Here is a 22347-nt window from a genome sequence, read left to right as displayed (position 1 = left end):
TGAAAGGCATTTAGTCATTTGGGCTCTTCAAAGAAAGCAACGTAGAGAGACTTGGAAGGAGAAGTAATTTGGAGGCTTTGTCCACATGTGTGGGGACCACCTAAATAGCTTTTAGTCATGTTTCTTTTTGTTTCTTTAAAAAGGGGACAACGTACAGAAGCAAAGTACCACCCTTTAGTTTAGCTTTTTAGTTTGGTTCTAGTTTTCTTTTTTTGACTGGCCTCTGACACACGCCAGGTGTTCGACAATATTCCCCAACGGGAAAAACATCTTTCACCCTTTGCTTTCTAGTAAAAACCGCAATGTTTATGCAATCCATTAATTCGTGTGGTGATTTAATTATGCGGCGTGGCTAAACCTTCCATCTAGTCAAGGGTCAACTCGACGGCGCAGTCCCGAAAATCTGTGAGATCTAATTAGTTTTCACGCGTTCCTTAATTTATTAATATTTGCACGTTGTCTGCTTGAATTTTCATGGGATTATTTTATTAATTGGATGTCAAGGGCCCGATGTTCAATGTGATTTATTAATCTCGTGCCAATTTAGTCAATTAAATCCGTAATTGTTTGATTGATTAATATTAGTGGCAACTGGTGTGTTTGCACATCAGGGGAACGTGCGATCTAATTTAAATAACCCTCGTAGCGTGTTTTTGATTAGGGCTAGGTTTTTCTGGTTATTAATGCAATTGGAAAATTAATTCCTACGGTCGTACCTAGGAGTACTTTTTTGGTTAGGGGTGATTAATGGTCGTACCTTGGTCATCTATAAATTAAGGAAAAATTGGTCATTAGAGTTCATCGATGGCTATAACTAGCCTATTAATAAATTAAGTGAATCTCTCTTGGATCAATGATCGGATAAATGGACTGTGCCTGAGTAGTTGCATCCTTGGCTAGAATTTATTTATTCCTGATTTAATTCTTGCTATATTCGCGCTAATTAATTATTTATTTTTAGTTGAATTGTTTAATTGTCTTTAGTTTCATTCCGGTGAAATCCCCCCCTACCAATTGGAATTTAAAAGAGACAAATATCTCCAGTCCCTGAGGAGACGACCCTACTTGCCACTGTCTACTATTTAGTAATTTTTGTCAACTAATTAATTCTGGTATATCGGATTAAGCAAACTCTTCGGGAACAGGGTGAATCAAGTAACCCATTGCACACCTAGAGTCCCTGCTCCAGTACCTAGGATTAATTATTGACTGCTTTTAGTGGTAGCTAGGTTATTATTATTATTATTGCACAGGTGCGACGCCCTGTCAGGATGATATTCAATTTTGGAATATGGATAGTTTGTTAAACTAGTTCATATATGTGAAATATGCAAATAATTGATTTATTATGATATGTCTTACAAGCTTTCAAGTTCAAAATTCTGCGGGTAGTAACTTTTGACTTGTAAATGAAATTGTCAAGATTTATTATGATATTTTGTTCTAGTCACCTTATCCCCTTCCCGCTTCTGAAATTCCATTCCTTCCTTTCTTAAATGTTTTTTTAAAAAAGCTAATTAGCCCATTCACTTTTAGAAGAAAGTATTATTAACAAATCATTGTCATTACTACTACTAGAACTACCACTGCTACTATTACTATAAAAGTATCATGAGTTTTGGTGCCTTTTAAGTTTACATGCACTTTTGTAGTCTATGTAAACATTGATTTTAAGAAAGGAAACAAGATAAAGAATAATTTGTCAACTTATTAACCTTTAACCATTAGAATAAGGATTACCTTTTTATACAGTCACAGTTTAGTGATTTTTTTATTACTAACTGTTTTGGATGTATGCCACATGTCTATTATTTGAATTTCAAATTTGAATTCATGCTACTCTTAGAATAATACCATAAAATAGGTGCGCTAATAATAGAGTGTCAATATTACACTATATAGATAAGCACGATGTACAAGCTTTCTTCTTTTATTAAATCTACACTAACTTACATACAATAGGACAATAATTATTTGAAGAAATAAAGACTAGTTGTGTAACAACTTGAAATCCAATCTAGAAATTGGTAAGGTTACAGATGCTTTCAACAAGTGATTTTGAACAAAACAAGTGGATGTGCCTCTTCAACCATATTTACAATTGTTTGAAATTTTACATGAACCCAAGTGAAAAGTTGATGTAGAGGTTGATCCCCCAATGCCTTCTGCTGTAGCTTCATTTTAAGCCATCAATGAGTATTATTATCTGGAAAACAAAGGACAAAAAAAAAGACATAAATGGAATTCCAAACTCAAGAGTTTACAGTTAGATATTGTTAGAAATTTAGTGTTATTTCATATTTTCATTATACATATAGATCTGTTAACACTTGATTCGTTATGAAGCACATGTCATAGTCTACAAAGTAAGCCTTTATTCGTTGTAATTCTATAAGTAATAATTATTTGACTTCAAAGATGATAGATACATAAAAAATGTGTGAATACCCATACCTGAGCAGATTAATATTCATCAAAACTCGAGGACTGTGTAATATCTTTATTCAATCATCTCTTATTTTGTCAGAGTAACGATCGCTCAACTTGAAGCAACGCTGAATATCCAAATTTTTGAGGGATGATATCTTTTTAATGATGCGATGTGGTAGAGTTTCAAGCTTATCACAGTTCCAAATTTCTAGCTCCTCTAGGCGTGACATGATAGAGACTGCAACTTCTTTATCATCTTCACTCAAGTCTTCCCAATTTGTCCAATTGTGAAAGGAATAAAAATGTAATTTTCTCAAATTTGGAAATGCCACTGCTTCAGCTGAGAATGATGACTCAGAGTTTGACAATGTATCAAGAGCATCACGACTATTCTCATGTAGTGCTTTTGTAACTCCAAAGAATTCCTTATCCAAACATTCTAGCTTTTGTGCTCCTACCAGCATAAGTTCTTCTAGGAATGATAGCTTCCACAAGGCAAGCAGGGATGAGATATTGTGGGGTTGCTCGATAGCTAGCTTCGTCAAGTTATTGGTGTGAGACTTCGTGACAAGCCAACTTGGTAACTGGGCTCCAGGATAGCCAACTAGCTCAAGTTCCTCCAAGTTTGGTGGCGGTTCCATACTTTCTATGCAACTTGGAGTTTCTATAAAGTGGGCCCTATCGCTAAAGTACAAATCCATTTCACGCATGTTGACTTTCTTTGAGTTTCGCACTCCCAAAATCTATTTCTCCTAACTCCTGTAGGAGAAATAAATCCTTTAAAATTTTACTTTCAAATCTTCTTCTCTTAATACCAAATACCCATGTTTGGTCAAACTAAAATATTCCATTTGTAAGGAAACTAGTAGCCAATTAAGAGTACAATAGGATTTGCAAAAAAATTACTTTTTCAAATGTCAAAATTGTCAAAATTCTGCACTCCTATTTTAAGTTTAAAAGGTGCCTCTTATTTTAGAACAGTATCCTATTTCCAATAAACTAATAAAAGGAAAGCTAGATTCCCTGTAAATGCTTAATGTGTTGACTGGTGGAAGCTTGGTTGTAAGGTCAACAAGCTTTGTATGTATTTTCTTCAAATGAGCTTACGATTTCGTGAGAAATTTCATTTTTGCCCACTCCAAGCCTCGACCCTTTTAGTATGCCAAGGACTGAATGGAACGGAGTATAAATTCAATGCCTCAAGCCTTTCCGATTTTGTTGCATGAGACTGACATTAATGCCCAAAAATTATATTGCCCTGAAATGAATCTTGACTATTGTATCAAAACTAGAGTTATCCGTTTAAATATGGAAACATATTCCTCCATCAAAATGAGGATTTTTATAATCTGTTAGAGTATTATTAGTGCTCTGCAAAACATAAAACGCATTAATTTTATATTTTTCTTTTTTCAAATCCTTTTAGTGAAATTATTATTTGTTTCAATTTTACTTATCAGTTTAGCAAAGATGGGGGAATGGATGATTTTAGCTCTTGTTTCAACTGTTGGTGACTTTTTTTAGTAGGTTTTATTTCTCGTGTTGTGATCTTCCTCTGTTGCACTTCCATTGTGGCCTTTTTAATTTTATGTATCTTTTTTTAGTACGTTTTATGTACTTACGCCATTTCGGATACAGCAAATTGATTATTGTAACCATGTCAGAATGAACGATGTATATTTTCATGGATTTTGTCATGGTACCTGTACAATTTTGATACAGGCAAATGAATTACAGTAATAAATGCTCTCAATATTGGATATGGAGGTCAACCAGTTTTTTAGACTTGTTGACCGCGGATATATATATATATATATATATATATATATATATATTTCAACATCTATGTTTTGATTTTACCATTAGTACAACTCTTTTATGTAAAACGTTATTATCCTTGTAAACATTTTCTTGAGAAAAGAAACAGATTAAAAATTAATTTGTCAATTTGTTAGCTTTTAACCATTAGGATAGTACCATATAGATTGCCACAATAGTACATTATACAGATAAACACAATATACAAACTTTTTTTTTATTAGATCTACACAAACTTACATACATAGGACAATAATAATTTGAAGAAACAAAGGCTGGTTCCATAAACACTTGAAAGTCAATCTCGAAATTGTTAAAGTTACAGGCTTTCAACAAATGATTCTGAACAAGCCTTGTGCATGTGACTCTTCAAACTTATTCACAATTATTTGAAATTTTACATGCACCTACGTAAAAAGTTGACATAGAGATTGATCCCCCATTGCCTTCTGTTGCAGCTTAAATCTGAGCCATCAATAAGTATTACCTGGGAAACAAGGGACAAAAGCGAAAAAAAATAAGACAAGATATATATAAATGGAATTCTAAACTCAAGAGTTAGATATTGTAAGAAATTTAGTGTTGTATTTACTAGTTAATGACTTGCATCTTCTCAAAGAAAAAAAAAACACCCACTCTAAACTATTAATGATTATTTCCACTTGATTTATATGCAAATTATTTATTACTTTTTTCTCTGAAGCAAAAGGAATTTAGGTATACTGTTCTACTAAATTCTCCAAGTGTGCCGAAGGTTAATTTGAATGAAATTTCGTAGAAGTCATATGAGATAAATTTTTATCTTATATGCATAACATTACATCAAAAGTTATGCATCTCAGATGGTATTAAATTAAGGAGGCCATTTTCCCAGATGCATCATCATTAATTTCATATTGGAATTATATATATGTCTCAATTAGCACTTGACTCGTTATTAAGGACATGTCATGCTACAAAGTAGGCCTTAGTTTATTGTAATTCTATAAGTAGTAACTATTCGACTTCAAAAGATGACAGATACATAAAAAATGTGTGACTAATCATACCTGAACAGATTAATATTGAGATATGTGAATTCGAGGAATGCGTGATGATATTTTCAGCCAGTCGTCTCCTGTTTTGTTGGAGTAACGATCCCTTAACTTGTTGCAATGCTGAACTTTCAAGCTTTTGAGAGATGACATCTTTCCAAGGATGCGATGTGGCAGACCCTTCAGCTCATCACAAGCCTCAATCTCTAGCTCCTCTAAGCATGGCATGATAGAGACAACAACTTTTTCATCCTCTTCACTCAAGTCTTCCCAATTTGTCCAATTTGGGAATTTAAGAAAATGTAATTTTCTCAAATTCGGAAATGCTACTGCTTCAGTTGAGGATGATGACTCGAATTTTGACAATGTGATTCCGAAGAATTCCTTACCCAAATATTCTAGCTCTTCCACATACTCAAGGCGAAGTTCTTCTAGGGATGATAGCTTCCACAAAGTAGGCAAGGATGAGATATTGCGGGGCTCAACGATAAATAGTTTTGTCAAGCTACTGATGAGAGTTTCTGTCACAAGCCAACTTGGTAGCTGGGTTCCTGGATAGGTAACTAGCGCAAGTTGTTGCAAGTTTGGAGGTGGTTCCATGGTTTGAATCCAACTTGGAGTTCCTTCAGAGTGGGCCTCATCGCTAAACCGCAGTAACATCTCACGCAAGTAAATTTTCTTTCCAAGTTCCGCACTCCCAAAATCTCCTTTTCCATGAATATCAACATACAATCTCTCCAGTTGCTTCAGATCCTTCAAAATTGCCAAATCAACAGAGTTGTTGCTAGCAATGAAACTAGTCAAACTACAAAGTGAAGTCAGCTTCCCGAGTCCTTGTTGCATTTGAAGTAATTCATAGGTGTTATGATTGAAAAGGTGCTTCAAGTGTACAAGACCTTCAATCCTTTTAGGAAGGCACGAAAGCTTTCTACAATAACTGATATCCAAAGTTTCCAGATAATATAGATCACATATAGCTTCTGGCAATGTCTCAAAAGGATTCCAACTTAAGTCCAAGTGTCGAAGATGAACCAAACTTCCAACCTTAGTAGGGACTTCACGTAACTGACAATGACTTAAAGTTAGCGTCCTCACGCAATTCAGACCGCGAAAGAGATCTTGGGGAACTCTTCCCCGTGAAAAAGCAAAAAGGCTCCTGAGCCTTCCAAGATCAAATGCTGAAGAACTAAACGTCTCCTCAGTGCCTTCCAAAATTGTTAGATGACGGGCTCTTTCACTCAATAAATTTCCTCCAATTCCATCAAGTACATGACATTCATTTTTTGTGAGAAATCGTGCAAAATCATGCACTATGTCATGCATCTTGCACTTCATAAATTCATGCCCTGAATACGTTCCTTTTCGAATTTCTTGAAAAAAGGAGCGCATTGCCAAATTGTTGAAGTACTCAAGGCCCACCAGCTCCAAGCACTCACCTCTTCGTCTTGGGCGAACATAACCTTGTGCTATCCACAGCCTAATAAGCTCTTCTACAACTATCTCATGATCTTTGGGAAAGACAGCACAATAGGAGAAGCAACTTTTCTGCTCTGGGGACAACTCGTTGTAGCTTAGATAAAAATGAGGGAAAAGGTCCATAGTTGCTTCCTCCAATTGCCATATCTCACTGTCCAAAACATTCTGCCATTGTTGTACGGTATCTTTGAACCGTAACAGGCTTCCCATGGTCTTTGCAGCAAGTGGCAAGCCCTTGCATTTTTCTGCAATTTTCCACCCAATACTTTGTACCTTCTTGCACCACTCCTCTGCTCTTCCAGCAAATGCTATCCTTTGCATTATTAGCCAACAATCAGAGTCAGATATTAGGTCCAAGGGGTGAGTATGAGTAGTTCCCACCACTCTGGCCACTCTATGACTCCTTGTTGTCACCAAGATTACACTTCCGGGAGCCCCATCCTTGAGAGAGTATTGGAAAGGTTTCCACTTTGAGTCGTCCTCTGTCCAGACATCATCTAGGACAAGCAGGAATCTCTTACCGGAAAAAGTTTCTTTTATAAGTTGGATCAACGAATCCAACTCCAATGATTCCAACTCTGACGAGTCCGGTACTAGACTCTCAAGGATTGCTTTCACGATCCTTTTCTCATTGAAAGGATCTGACACGCATACCCATTTTTTAAGCTCAAAATGGTTCTTGACTCTATCATCATTGAAGAGTAACTGGGCAAGTGTTGTCTTTCCTGTACCCCCGGTCCCTACTATGGAGATGACTTGAATCCCATCTCTTCCTTGACTAATATGACTACTACTCTCAGGCAAAATTTTGTCAAGAACCTTATCCTTATCAGCTGCTCGACCATAGACCTCTGATTCGTCTATGCTTGAGGTAGTCATAATTCGTTGAAAATCATGAGAATCAGGAATCCCCCCACGTGTAATAAACTTGAATTGATCTGCCTCTTTCAAAGTTAATTCTAGCCGTTCATTTATTTTCTTTATTTTCTTAGCTATACCACTACGCACAGGAAGTTGTTTGAGACAAGAACAAAGGCATGGTATAAAGGAACGAACCTTGTTCCGCAGTGTTGGCTGCATTCTGGCATTCTGTTGAGTTCCCTCATTCTTTGATCTGTGAATCTTGAAGTTCCAGTCGTCCAGCACGTCATCCATCTCATATGTTATGTCCTCAAGCTTTTCTAGCCAAATTCCAACACTTCTGTCCTTCAGCCTTCGTCTCTCTGCATCATGCAGCACTTTTTCAATGGTTGCCAACTTAGAGGAGATATTTGCCACCTCCTCTTCAACCCCCATCACCAAGTTGACCTTCTCCCCAAGCTGCTTCAGGGCAACATCACCCAGTACATCTATTATCTTCGGAACAAACAATTCAGCCATTGTTTATGGTTGTTAGCTGAGAATTTGTGTATTTCGAAGTGGAAAACTGTTTGTTTGTTTAGAATTAGAAACAACAAATATGTCCAGGCATTTATAGATTGGATGGCATAAAAAATTCCTTACTTTGATGCGCACTCAATTAAAGAATAAAGCATTCCTTATTCTAGTGTTTGGAATCAGAAAACATTGACGTTAACCTTGCACACAAGAATAAAGAGAAAAGCAAAGTTGTGTATCCCTCTTTTTTGTTGTTGAATTAATTGAAACGCGTAAAACATGTGAAAAAGTGTAAAACAAATTGTCGGGATTCTTATATTTACAAAACGAATTGCTAGTTGTTTTAATACAAAGATTATTTAAGGCAACAAGTATCAATTTTCCCAAACGAAATGAAATTAAATATGAAAAGTGACTAAAATGTAACATGCGACCATGGTTTCTGATCATAAATATTTTTTTTCTTTTGGATAATGTTATTTGTCATAAAGTATCTACTCTATACTTTATAGGTGATCTATATAAAAAAGGTCATATACCAATAGCATGCCATCTGTTAAAGGGCTGTTTTTGTTTGTGAAAGATTTCTTTTTAAATATTTGAACAGGTGCCCATTGCCTACTCTAACCTCTCATTTCATGGGCGAGAATGCTCATTATGGAAAGATCTTTGCATCTGAAATGGTAAGGAAAAAAATTATCATTCTAGAGTGTCTAGTACACAAGTTAGAGTGGAATATTCATTCATTTTCTAGTATTTATTATAATCAATATTTAAATGTCAAAATAGAATATAATTAATAGAAATTTGACTTGGTTACCCATGATTAATTTATAGGACATGATATGTTTTATTACTTTTGTTTTATTTGTTATATATACTATATTATATGTTGATTGATACAAAAATTTAGCATCTAACTTTGGATTACTTACTATGCTTTGCAGTAAAACAAATCTTTGTCGACTTTGATACTGTGAATGAAACATGTAACTGACTTAGATGAATATTTCAACCGTGCATTCTAGGTTTCCCTCTTATATGAATTTGCTTGAACCATCATCTCAGAATCACTTGCATGATTTTCAAACAAAATTCTGAGCTATAGAAATGAGTAAGAAACCATCCACCATTAAAGTATTCATTTCCTTTTGAACAATGATGGGATCTTCTTCTAGCCTTCTTTTTACTATTCTTTCCTCCTTTACCATATCCACGTTAATTTCATTGTTGCGTGCAAGGCTAAAAATCACATTTCACCCAAATATATGCTCATGAGGCCATTTTATCATGTACTAAATTCTTCATACAAGTTTAATGATCAATATCATGTCATGATTAATATTTATTTAGGTTAGTTTATCTATATATTTCTAATTTTAATGATCATTAAAAAAAGAAGCCTTACTCACAATTTAATTAGTGAGACATTGGATGAAGTAGAATAAGTTAAGGTATTTATGGATTAAACAGCATAAAAAATTTCTTACTTTGATGCACACTCAATTAACCAATACAGCATTCGTCTTGATCTATTTTAACAAAAAAACTGATATTCATATTCCAGTTGTTGGGAATCAAGCAAAATTGGCGTAAACCTTGCACACAAAAATAAACGCAAAATTAAGGTCGCGTATTTCTTTGCAAACTGTATCCATGATTCTTCTTAATCTATCCCTTTTTTTTAATTGAAAAGTGTAAAAATCTGATGAAAGTGTTGCCAATGACCACTTGGGGACTTGTTAGAAGGATCTTATTACACTTCAAATCAGGATTCTTATCCTTGCAAGAAGCACTGTCAGATTTGTGGAATGAAAAGTTTATTTGGTGCACCAAATGTCAATTTTTCTAAATAAAAGGAAACGTGTTTATATATATATAGAGTTCTTATTTTAATTAGAGTTATTTCTCACTCCTACATAACATGTTTAATTGAAAAGTATTTACACATCAACTTGTTTCAATTTCTTAGGAGAAATTCTCACCAAGAACTATCTGGTGTAATTAGCCTTGGAAGCCTTAGTTTAATTGTTAAAATTGAGACCCCTAAGAATTACAGGTTCTGGGTTCTAATTCCCCTATCCCTTCCCACTTCTTACATGCTCTTATTTTAATTAGAGTGATTTCTCACTCCTACTTAACAATTGAAAAGTACTTACGGATCAATTTGTTACAATTTCTTGCTAGAAATTCTCACAAAAATTATCTGATGTAATCAGCCTTGAAGGCCTTAATCTGGTTATTAAAATTGAAACCCCGGAAATTAGATGTCCTGGATTCTAATTTTCCTACCCCTCCTCACTTTTGAAATCTCATTACTAGTTCTTTAGCTCGAAACAAATACAAAAACATAGAGTGGGTGGTCAGAATTGAATGAAAATCATTGCTAGATGCTAAACAAGAACATCAGAAAACAGTTTGGATTTTTTCGTATGACTACCAACAATCGCGTCAAACTGCTTTTCTTTTATTCTAATGATATAAAATAAAACACATTCCGCTAATTTGTATAGGGTTAATCCCACTTTTCACTTTTTACCCATGCTCAGATTTTTGCTTTGATTTCTAAACTTTAAAATGAGACATTTTAGTCCTTAAAATAAAAATTTTGTCCCACTTTGACAGGTTGTCGAAACCTGTACAATAATAAAATTAAACCTAATTGCCAGTTAAAGTAACCAAAACCCGATTCCAAGTACTGGAGCAGGGATTCTAGGTGTGCAATGGGTTACATGATTCACCCTGTTCTCGAAGAGTTTACTTGATCCGATATACCCGAATGGGATGATTTTTTCACAAATAATTATTAATTTGTAAACAGGGCAAGTAGAGTCGTATCCTCAGGAATTAGGGATATTTGTCTCTTTCGAAATTCAAAATAACACGGGGGGTGTTTTTGTATAAACGATGACAATCAAAGAAATTCAAATAAAAATAAATAGCTAACTAGAAATTAAATGACAATTCACTAAAATTTGAGCAATAATAATTAAAGGTCTAGCCAAGAAACAACTTCAGCAATGGTTCACCTAATTGATCATCGATACAAAGGCAATTCCAATTATTTACTAATAAATAGGTTATAACTGCCAAACAAGCGATGACAGTCAACCCCTCCTTACTGTATCGGTGATTAAGGTACGCCCGTTAATTACTGTTCTAATTGAGAAATAATCCTAAGTACGCCCGTAAAATTTAATTCCCCAATTGCCTTACGTATTAAAGGAGCCCTATTCTAATCAAATAACGCACTACCAGGGTTATTTTAGATTAGCCTGTGTATTCTCTTGGCACAAATCTAATCATGCCAGTTGTCACTATATTAAGACAATTAAACAATTACGGATTTAACTCTAATTGACAATAGATTATTAAATCAACTCATTATCCGGATCCAAAACAATCAATTAATTAAATAACCATAAACACTGCAATCAGGGAATATGCAAATACCACTAAATAAGAGGAAAAGATAAAAATAAATCGATCTCACAATTTTTAGGCGAACCAAAACCTCCGTTGTTTCTTGACTAGATAAAAGGGATTTAGTTCATCCCTGATGCAAAAAACCCACACAAAATTGAAGCAACAGTATCGGCATTGTCCTTGCTCGCGTGAATTCAATTTGATCGAAGGAATAAAGAAAATCAAAGTTACAGGGGATGATTTAGTCTTCCTATGGCTCCTAACACACAGAGGAGAACTACTACCAAAAGCCAAAGACGGAAAAGTCAAAAGCTAAGCTAAAGTAGTGCTTGTTCTCTGATATCCTATTTCCTATCTAATTACTACCACCCCTGTGCGGCGTCCGCTCCAATTGCCCCCCAAACAAGAAGACTCCCAGTCAGCCCAGGAAAAGGGCTCCGTTGTAGCACCATTGTGGGGCTATGCTTGTTGATCTTTTTGGAAGCTCCCCACGTATTGAATATTTCACAAGAAGGCCTACTTTTTTAGCACTTTTTTGCTTCACCTCCTGTAATTTAGGCTAAATACCAAATATAAGTATATATTAACAATTAAAACAATATTTGATAAGGACAAAGGGGAAAATTAACAATAAAAGTACTAACAATTAACACCCTATCAATTCCCTCCACACCTAAATCATACTTGCCCTCAAGCATGAGAACAGCCAACAACCACCAATATTTGACAATGGTCATTGCTCCATCTACCATATTGCCAAGATACCAAGAAAAAAACATATATCAAGTATCAGTGATCAAAATCCGAGAAACACTACCCCAGTTAGCTTTTAAACCACAAACTCCTTCAATTCTAGGTTAACTAATCTAAGAAAAAGGAATGGCGCACAACATTTATCAGCAAATGGTCCAAATATTAACCAAAATCTCAACATTAGATCCATAAATCGGCAAGCTGACTTCTATCACACATTAACACAACCTTCACTTTTTTTTCATGTTTTCTTCTCTTTTTTTTTAATAGCACAAAAGACTTAGTCTCTAGCCATTGGAGCTTTTTGACGCGAACTCCAATATTTGCCAGATGAAGGAGCCCGGTTACTCAGCTCCTATCGCTATACGACCACGTACTCATAGAAATTACTACTTTTTTACGCGAGAACCGACACTTTAGGTGAAGATTCCCGGTTACTCAGTAGTAACACATAGCGGAGTACAGTCAACCTTATTTCACAGTCAGATAACACGATAACTCAAAATAACACATCAAAAGAAAACAAAAACAGCAGCCGCTAGCCTCATTTCTTCAAATATGGAGAACTAAAGTTAATAACCGGACCAATTCACATGAAAATGCCAACAATCATTCTCTATGCCTATGAAAGTTAACCAAAAAAAATCAAAAGACTCAAGCAATCACGATATTCACCAAAGAGATGTTCTTGAACTCAACCACATTAACTCGATACACTCTTATTATTAAAACTGGCAATAGTAGAATTAGAGTCAACAATCCAACATCAAACTTTGGTATCATAGGAGAACTAGACAGATAAATGACAAAAAGTAAACAAAACTAGACAAATAACAAACTAAAAATAAAGAAAATATCTGAAAACTAAAAACTAGAAAAACTAGCTTACTAGCTGATTTCTCTGATACCTAAATGACACATGCCCTTAATGTGTCAAATAAACAGCAAAAGCTAAGAAAAAGGCAATGAAACTTCCCTGAAATCACACGACCATGTCCGGTCACATGGCGGGCGGGCGAGTTGCAAAAGAAGGAGGAAAACCCGAGTGCTGCATAAAGGCTACCAGATTCAGGGAGGGATGGTCGAGTGTGGGCGCGTGCGGAGAGAGCGCGTGCGGCAATGGCGGCGCGTATGCAGCGGAGGTAGTGAGAGCTGGTGGAGTGTGGCTGATGCCAAGCGTGAGAGAAAGTAGGGTTGCCCATGGGTGGCTGCGTGCGGTGGTACGAAAAGAATGCGCGCGACTGCGGGCTTGGCCATAGTGGACACGAGGAGAAGAGGACGCCAATGGAGTCGCGCGGCTATGCGACAGCGGAGGAGGTGCTGCGGAGTGCGATGGAGGAAATGGAGGCTCGTGCATGCGCAAGGGTGAGCGGCGGCGGTCGTGGGTGGCGCGGCGTTCGCCAGGCGCTGTGTGGGATGAAGGGGTGAGTGCGGCGGTGAAAAGTTTCGGCCGAAGAGAAGAGAAAAACATTGGGGAAGAAGAAAGCAAGAAAAGAGGAAAAAAGAAAGAAAGGAAAGAAAGAAAGAAAGAAAAGAAGAAGGAAAAAGAAAAGAGAGAAAAGAAAAAAAATAAAATAGTTTTTGGTTTTTTTTCCAAAAATTTTTTTTCATTTTTTTCAAATTCAAATTTCAAAATTTGAATTTTTGAAAAAAAAACAAAACAGAAGGTTTAAAAATAAAATAATTTTATTTTTGTAAAAATTTTTTTTGAATAATTTTTTTTTTCTTTTTCAGTTTTGGGTCGTCAAACACCGCGTGGGCACGCCAAGATTGGTAAACGTCTACTGACCTTGGGAGTCACTTTTTGCACTTTAACGCGTGCCCTGCTCACGCGGGCACACCAAGATTCCATTTCCTACCAACATCGCGAGATGTCGAGAATTTACCAACACGGCGTGGGCACACCATGTTTTACAAACGTCCACTGACCATGAGGTTGGAGTTTACACGATTAATGCGTGCCCTCCTTGCGTGGGCACGCCAAGATTCCCTGTCTTGGTCACAATGGAGGAAAATATTAAGACCGACTACTACCCAAATGAGAAACGACAAAACGACAGAATTAAATAACGAAAAGCAATAAAACTAATATTTGGGTTGCCTCTCAAAAAGCGCCTTTCTTTAACGTTTTTGGCTAGACGTTAAGCACGACTTTTCAATTTGGATGTAATTCAATTTTTCTTATAATCTGTGGCCTTCCTCCGAGATCCAAATAGCCATTGAATGCAGCCTTCTTTCTTAATTTTCTATTCATCTTTACCTCATAAATTGCGTTCATCCCCTGATACTTGTTCGCAGCAACTTTGAATTTATGCCTACAAGAAAACTCAGAAAATTCTTGTACAGAGGGATTAATAGCATGAATAGCAAACACAGAGTGAGAGTTAACAGGATGTTTCATTGTATCAAAAATATTAAAGTGGACTATTTCTCCATCAAATTCCATTGTGAGAGTACCCTTACTAACATCAATCTTTGTTTGGACAGTACTCAAGAATGGCCTTACTAATATAATGGGTGATGGATTTGGGGCACTTTCATCATCCATGTAAAGTACATAAAAATCAACAGGAAAAATTAATCCATCTACTTGCACTAAAACATCCTCAACTACTCTATCTGGATAAGCAAATGTACGATCAGCCAATTGAATTATTATCCCTGTTTCTTTTAAAGGCCCTAAATTTAGGGAATCATAAATTGATTTAGGCATCACATTAATTAAAACCCCTAAATCTAGCATGACATTTTTAATTTTAGAATGTCCAATCTTACAGGGGATAATAAACATACCTGGATTTCCGCATTTAGGAGGTAATTTTCTTTGTAAAATCACTGAAACGTTCTCACCTACCACAATATGCTCATCCCCTCTCAACTTCTTCTTATTGATGCACAATATGCTCATCCCCTCTCAACGTTCTCACCTAGCATATTTAATGGCATGATGTTCAGTTTGTATCTTTTTTTTTTTTTTTAAAGTTTTGCAAAATGTAGCTACCAAGGTTCAAACTCAAAGACCTTTGTGATAGAAGACCAATGTAGTAACCATTGTACCATTACATCATATCAGCCTTTATTGATAACTTGTTTATATAAAACAAACATTTATTTTTCTTTTCTCCATTTTTCTTACAAAATCTCAATGCTCTCATCACTCTTTCTTTTTAATTTTCAACTCTTTCTCTCCTCTTTTCTTTTGTCACTCCTTTTTTAATCAAACCTCTTTAGTTTTAATTTATTGATGTTTTCTTCCATCTTTTAATTTTGTTTTTGTCCATTAAATTGAAAAAAATTTAAAAAAATATTTTTCTTTAACCCTAAAGACTAATTATTAAATGCCACAATCACTCACTTTTATCTCATTTTTTGTTTCTTATCAAGTTTGTATTTCTATTTTCGATTCTCTTGACTTTCTTTAAACTCCAAACTTCCTTTTTTTTTAATTGCAATCTCTAAATCGCAAAAACGTAAATTAAAATTTAAACTGACAATGTCTAAATTCTCATAGACATGAATTTTGTATAATTTCAAAATATTGTGGTATTTTTGTGCTGGATTTGAGATTATTTTTTGGTAGATATAATTGAAATTGAGATGAAATTTATTTGTTTCAACTTATAATTTAAAAAATTTATTTTAAGTTTGTATTTATTTGTCAACTAGTAACTATGTATCCTGAATAATTTTAATGGGAAGTCAAAAATTTATGGATGGAGTACAAGGGCCGAGGAAGATGATTCCTAAATGAAGTTCTTTTACATTGTTATGTTCTATTAACTTGAGTTCCGGTAAAAAAAAAAAAGAAGTTGAATTCCGTTTGTTACTCCAATACTAGCCCGTTTCACTCGTATTTGTTTGTAGTTTTTGTTATAAGAATGTTGCTTCTACATTAGATATAACACCAACCATAGTTTGGATGCGGAAATATTGATCGTTCTAACTGATTCAGAGAAAGATAAAAGATAAATTGTGGGCCCTCTTTACTCTGATAATATATAAAGGTGGCTCTGCAGCTGTACATGTGCCATCTGTATAAGAATTGCATTATTTTGCTAACTTGACTTAAAAATTGCCACCCTTCCTTTGCTAATTAATGAAACAATAGTATACTGATTTATTTTTTTTATCAATTACTGGTTTGAGATTCTTGTCTTGTGATTGTGAAACAATCATTATGAGATAACCTAACTAATGATACAACTTTTGAAGTTCAGCATGAAAAAGCAGGTGATGAACACTTTTGGTTAGAGATTTGAGAGAGCTTGAGATGGAGAGAGATAGATTGGGATATTGATGATGTTAATATTTAGCTTACCTGAATTATTTGTTTAGAACTTGTTTCTAATCATGCTAACCTTCTCTCTTTCCCGATGTGTCTTTCTTATAGCTAAGCTGCCTTAGATTTCGTACATAACAGATGCAATTGAAGGCCAAGATTTCACCAATAAAGTTGTTATAGTTGTTATAGTCGTACATAACAGAAATACAAGTGAATTGGTAAAAGCTTCACTAGTTACGGATGCGTTGCAGGTTTGAGCTATCAAGAGGGTTAATAAAGTCCAATTGTCGATCCTCTTAAAAGAAAAAAGTAAAAATGCTTTTGTATAAGCTTGAAAAGTTTAACTATTTAGTTAAGAATTAATGTTTCGTACGCTGACAGTTAAGAATTAATCTTTCGTGTGCTGAGCATTGTCAGCATTACATGAATGACAGTCACGTAAAATTTGAATTTAAAATTTAATTTTTATATATATATCATGGATCTAATAGTGGTAGTATATGTACTGTCAGTGTATATAATATTTACTTGTTAGTTAGTTTAGGCACTTTAAAAAGAGTAATTTTGACTCGTTCCTCTCTTTAAGTAAGATTTCTTAGCCGACTATCGCATGTTCCGTAAATATTGGTCCTTTATTACCCTATTTCAATTGCTTATGTTTGTTTGTTGCATTTGTTTATTTTATATCACTTATATTACCAAATAATGAACAAATTATTTACAACAGTCATTGTGCACGAAATAAAATAGAAATCCTGTCAAACAAAAATCATTTCTTGTATGTAAATAACAAAGACAACTTCCCCAAGTACTCAAGCATTAATAGGGGATAACTCCAATCAGCAGGGCTGATGCACCAAGTTCTTGAATTCCTAGAACAGGCAAGGCCGGGGCAAGATAGGAAGCTTAGCGATAGAGAATAATTTCCCGTCAAATAGCTATGTACACTGTGCCTTGAATATTTACCGTAAGATAATTAAAGATAATTAAATTACCGTATTAGTTGTTGGAAATGTTACAATCAAATATTAATATAAAAACTGAGTCATTGTCTAGAATTTATTTGCTCATGATTGAGATTTTTGGTGGTCCTAATTCATTGTTCAAATTCTAGTATATATTATCTTCTAACCTAAAATTAACCTTAATTTATCTAAATTTTGAAAAAATTAAAATAATACAATCCTATTGTAAAACTAATAAAATGAACTACTATAATAGGAATTGAAATATTAGAGAAATGAGTAGAGGAATGAAGAATGATCTTCTTATTATTCCAACTAATCAAAGGTCCTTCCAAAGGATGTCAATGTACCTCTATATTTAGGTACTACAAGATTAAAGGAACATCAATCTTATTAAACACCCACTATTACAAGAATATGAAGAAACTTATGAAACGGTTTCTCCACTACATGAGTAGATTTATGGATTGTAACTTCTATACATAATATAGCCATAAATCATGAATTAATCCTCTTGGGAATACAAAGGGATATCCACACTTTAAATTGTTTCATAACACTTCCCCTTGGATGTCCATTACACAAAAAAATATATCTCGTTAAAACCTTACTAGAGAAAAATCCATCGGGACAAAAATCCTAGTGAAGGAAAAAGAGTACACTATTCCTGTGTATTAATTCCTCCCCCTAATGTCGGGAATCGTAGTTCATCAGAATAAATAAATCATTCAATAGATTACTCATCAATATTTTACGATATTTAATCGTAAAAGGTGATTCATACCCAATATAAATTTTAAATTTCTTTTGGAGCCATATATAATATAAAGGAGGTATGTATAAATACTTGTCGACTCTCAAATATTCTCACTTTTGTCAAATCACATATATATTGGGATCAGTAAACTTCTGGTTTACTGCAATTGATGATTATAAATCAAAATGAGAATGAAGACAACTATATCGATAACTATTTCTCTCTCGAATGATTATTATGATATAATTAACCTTTATCTCATTTGATTTCTAAACATGATCTCTATTATTGTTTCATTTAGTGTCTCAACTTGATATCCATTTCGATGGATATTCAAATTGTGGCGGCCCCACCTCCCCCTAAGGCGAACCAGAGGGTTCGGCGAGTCGCCTGCCCAGCTCTCGCCGGGACTCACTCACTCAATCATCTAACATCATCAAATATAATTCGTAAATAAACTTTACTTCTCGCATAAGCCAAGTACTTAAACAAACCGTACCATTCAACTTACTCTGTCCAAAAGTACAATTTCAAGCATCAAAAAAAATGTCTAACTTATAATACTTAAATTCAACTTAATTTACAATTTAAAATTCCTAATCCAGGGCACAGAAGCACCACATGATTCACATTTTCCCAAAGACACAAAAGTCATCCAAAAGATACTAAAGTTTTCCCTAAGTACATATACAAAAGTGGGCATTCAAAATATAACATTTCTTTTCTAATTCTCCAAGACTTCATGCAACTCAGAACCTGTCAAGAAAAATAAATTGGAAGGGATGAGCCAATCGCTCAGTGGTGCCTCGAAACATGCAATTCACATAAGGCAATTTAACAAGTACAAATGGACAAGTAAGCAATTAACAATTTAGGAAATCAAAATAATATGACAAGAAAAGGATACGGGGCTCTCAGAAGCCAAAGTCCACGCGCTTGATCAGGAAATTTTTAGTAGTTGACACTCCGTCAATTTTCACTACCTAACCTCCATGTAGAATATTTCCTACTCTACTTGTCTCCTAGCAACGACTTCCCCCTTATTTTCGGGCCCGACTCCAACACGAATTTTGCAAGCACTTTTACCAAGACGGCAGAGAGGTACCTCCCACTCTAATAGAGCGTGGTACGTGCATCCGTTTGGTTTATTTAGTCGACGAGACCACGCTCCAATCGACATTGCAACACTTGTACTTGTGATATTTCACGCAATCACATAGCATATAACATTTCATGATATCTCTAGCAAGTACTTTTAACAAGTAGTTCAACTAGCAGTTAAACACGATTCACGCAAGAGACACTCACCTCAAGTGAAGAGTCTAGAATTCCAAACTTTGATCGAGATTGTGCTCTTCACCAACTCCTAAAATCATACAAATAATTCACATAAATTTCCACTTTTGAGTTGGCGAATTTAACTCGAGTCAACTAGCATTTAATTTCACTCAAAAATCCCAAACTAGTATTAATCGTTTTCTCAAAGTGAAATCCACAAATTTCGAGTGAAATTAAATTTTGAGGTTTCTTTAAAACCAAAAACTTGCTAAATTCGTCAAATATTTCAATAACCAAGTTCTAGAGTCATATAAGCAATTAACACCACTTTGGTGTCACAGGTTGAGAAAAATCACATTTACCCATTTAGAGGAATTTTCCCTTCTAATTTTCCCCAAAAATATCTTGGGAAATTCCTTTAAGAGGAAATCATATAAACCAAGTAAAACTAGTCGTTGGAATTTCTATAAAATAGAAACTCCTTAAGTTTGCCAAATTCCATTGACCAACTTGGTTCAAGGATTTTTATGAAAGCAAAAACTTGAGTTTTCAAGAAAATTTCCAGATTTGGCATATTTCTCGAAATAGGGCATTTGGTCTAATAAAATTCAAGGTTATTGACTCGAAGTGGACCTAGTAACAAAGGTTAATGCTAGAAAACATTTTCGGGACAATTTAGTCCACATTTAATCAAAATGAAATCCAAACGTCAAAATCATTTCTAATTTCAAACAAAATTTCTGTTTTGGTAGCCTCGTGAAGAATAAAATTTTGGCCCACTTTTGAACGTAAACTCTACTAGATTTTGTCCCCAAATGGAGCTATACACACCCCTTAACTAAACACAAGTCAAATTGGGTTCATGTTAACGTGAAAATTATTCAACATGTCTCATGCAAAGCTGGGAAAATTTTCAAGTGCATTCGATACAAGCAGTCCATTTCCTCTTCAATTTGTCCAAAACTTTTCAACTACCCAAAAGCTACATTTTCCCCCAAACAATACTACACATATTGGTAAACATGTATACAGCCCAAATAGTTCACAAATTTGTCGAAATCAACCCCCAAAAATTCGACCAAAATCTGGAAAATTTCCAGAATTTTCGGGTAGCTCAAAGGGCATTTTTCTCTTTGATTTTTCAATGAAATTTCCCATTGTACCAAAGCTGCATTTTCACCAAAACTACTCTACACGTATAGGTGAACATATACATGATTTAAATAATCCAATAACTTCACAAAATCCAGCTCAAGAATTCGAGTAACAATGGAAGAAAGTCAAGCCTGTTTGTGCGGCTATAGCAGAGCAGAATTTTCTCTTCTTTTTGCTCAACCATTTTCAACGTATAAGTCATACTTTAAGTCCATAACAATCACAACTAACTAGTCTAACCTCCCAACAAGCAATCCAGTTCATTACCTAAGTAAAAATTGCAAAACAACAACCGGTAACCAAGCTGGAATTTTGCCTTCCCATTTCGGCCAGCTCTCCATTTTCATTCTTAAAATTTCCCAAACATTTACCCACCACAAAACACACATATAAACACATAAAACACCTCTAGCTTCATCAATCATTAGCTTAGAGGTTCAGCAACCCAACAAGTTTCACCAACGCAAGTTAACATTTCATGAACCACAAGCTGTAATATCTGAAATTTTTGGCTAAGGTGCTAAGCTGGAGTTTGTTACCTTCAAGTGGGTTGTTTACCAGCTAAATGTATTGTCTAGTTCCTCAAGTTGCTCCTAGAACCATAGAGGATCAGCCGGCTCTCTTGCTCTCTGTTTCCCTCTCGGTCTGGCCAGTCACCGCAGCAGCACAGCAGCGACTGAAGATGAAGAGGGCTGGGGTTCTGGGGTTTTTGGTGAGCTTGAGGTGGTTCTGTGGTTGGTGGAAGGAAGAAATAGGAAGCTGGTTTTTCTTCTTCACCCTGGTCCGAACAACCCAGCAGTAGTAGCAGCGGCAGGAGCAGCGAGAGTAGCAGCAGCAACAACGATCCTCTCCTTCCTCTTGCTCGATCTGGACAGCTGCAAGAAGTGGAGGTGGAAGCTAAAAATGGAAGCTTGAAGACTGGGTGTGAGTGGCTGAAGATGAGAGGCTGTTGGAGCTTGGAAGGCAGCGGTTTCTGCTTCTTCTTGCAGCAGAGGAGCGGAAGTTTAGAGGGGTAAGAAAAGGGTGGTAGCTGGTGACAAGATGGGAGGAAAATTGGGGTAGTCTAGGGAGTAGTCTAATTGACTTTTGGGCATGCTAATAACGGTGGGAAAATTTTGAATTGAATCGCGTTTACGCGCGAGAATTTTATCTACTGGTAGGAATTACCCATTTAACACATCCTCAACTTAGTTGTACATTTTTTTTATAACCTCTACATATCCTACATTTCAACTTAGTGCTACATTGCGCGTCAGTGCGTAAAAATTTACCCTAATGCTTAGTCGAACGCGAACCGTCAAATAAATTTTTAAAAATTCATGTAAATTAAAATATAACATTTTTATAAGTGAAAACATCATTACTAATATAAATACGCATTATTAAATATAAATACATATTATTTAATAATTTCAACATTTAAATAATATTTATTTTAATTTTCAAAATTAATGAAATTTTGAGACCCTCACACAAATTTGATAAATTTTTCGAGACATGATAAAAAGTAGTGCTTTATTTATCATAAACTTTTCTCTTACGGGAGAGAAATATAACAGTGGTTCTTCTGGAGTTTTCAATCACTTAAGGACTACC

The 22347-nt window shown here is 35.1% G+C and overlaps 3 protein-coding genes across 3 annotated transcripts; all 3 read right to left on the bottom strand.

Moving 5' to 3' along the window:
* Positions 1–2504: 2504 nt before the first annotated feature.
* Positions 2505–3071, bottom strand: LOC113759176. The gene has a single exon (XM_027301741.1). It carries the CDS (start codon positions 3069–3071, stop codon positions 2505–2507), a length of 567 nt encoding a protein of 188 aa, XP_027157542.1.
* A 1623-nt stretch (positions 3072–4694) lies between these two features.
* Positions 4695–6949, bottom strand: LOC113759182 (putative disease resistance protein RGA3). The gene is made up of 2 exons (XM_027301745.1): positions 5298–6949; positions 4695–4735 (listed from the first exon to the last, which is right to left on the bottom strand). Exon 1 carries the CDS (start codon positions 6879–6881, stop codon positions 5307–5309), a length of 1575 nt encoding a protein of 524 aa, XP_027157546.1. The 5' UTR covers positions 6882–6949; the 3' UTR covers positions 4695–4735; positions 5298–5306.
* LOC113759175 (putative disease resistance protein RGA1) lies at positions 6907–8138 on the bottom strand. The gene is made up of 2 exons (XM_027301740.1): positions 6992–8138; positions 6907–6923 (listed from the first exon to the last, which is right to left on the bottom strand). Exons 1-2 carry the CDS (start codon positions 8136–8138, stop codon positions 6907–6909), a joined length of 1164 nt encoding a protein of 387 aa, XP_027157541.1.
* Positions 8139–22347: the final 14209 nt, after the last annotated feature.

This window comes from Coffea eugenioides, unplaced genomic scaffold (genome assembly GCF_003713205.1).
Source record: "Coffea eugenioides isolate CCC68of unplaced genomic scaffold, Ceug_1.0 ScVebR1_977;HRSCAF=1750, whole genome shotgun sequence".
Lineage (NCBI taxonomy): Eukaryota > Viridiplantae > Streptophyta > Magnoliopsida > Gentianales > Rubiaceae > Coffea > Coffea eugenioides.
This window is presented reverse-complemented; position numbering and strand designations above follow the sequence as displayed.

Excerpts from the sequence above, each read along its gene's own strand:
- LOC113759176 (XM_027301741.1), bottom strand. The coding sequence starts at position 3,071 with ATGGAACCGCCACCAAACTTGGAGGAACTTGAGCTAGTTGGCTATCCT.
- LOC113759182 (XM_027301745.1), bottom strand. The coding sequence starts at position 6,881 with ATGGACCTTTTCCCTCATTTTTATCTAAGCTACAACGAGTTGTCCCCA.
- LOC113759175 (XM_027301740.1), bottom strand. The coding sequence starts at position 8,138 with ATGGCTGAATTGTTTGTTCCGAAGATAATAGATGTACTGGGTGATGTT.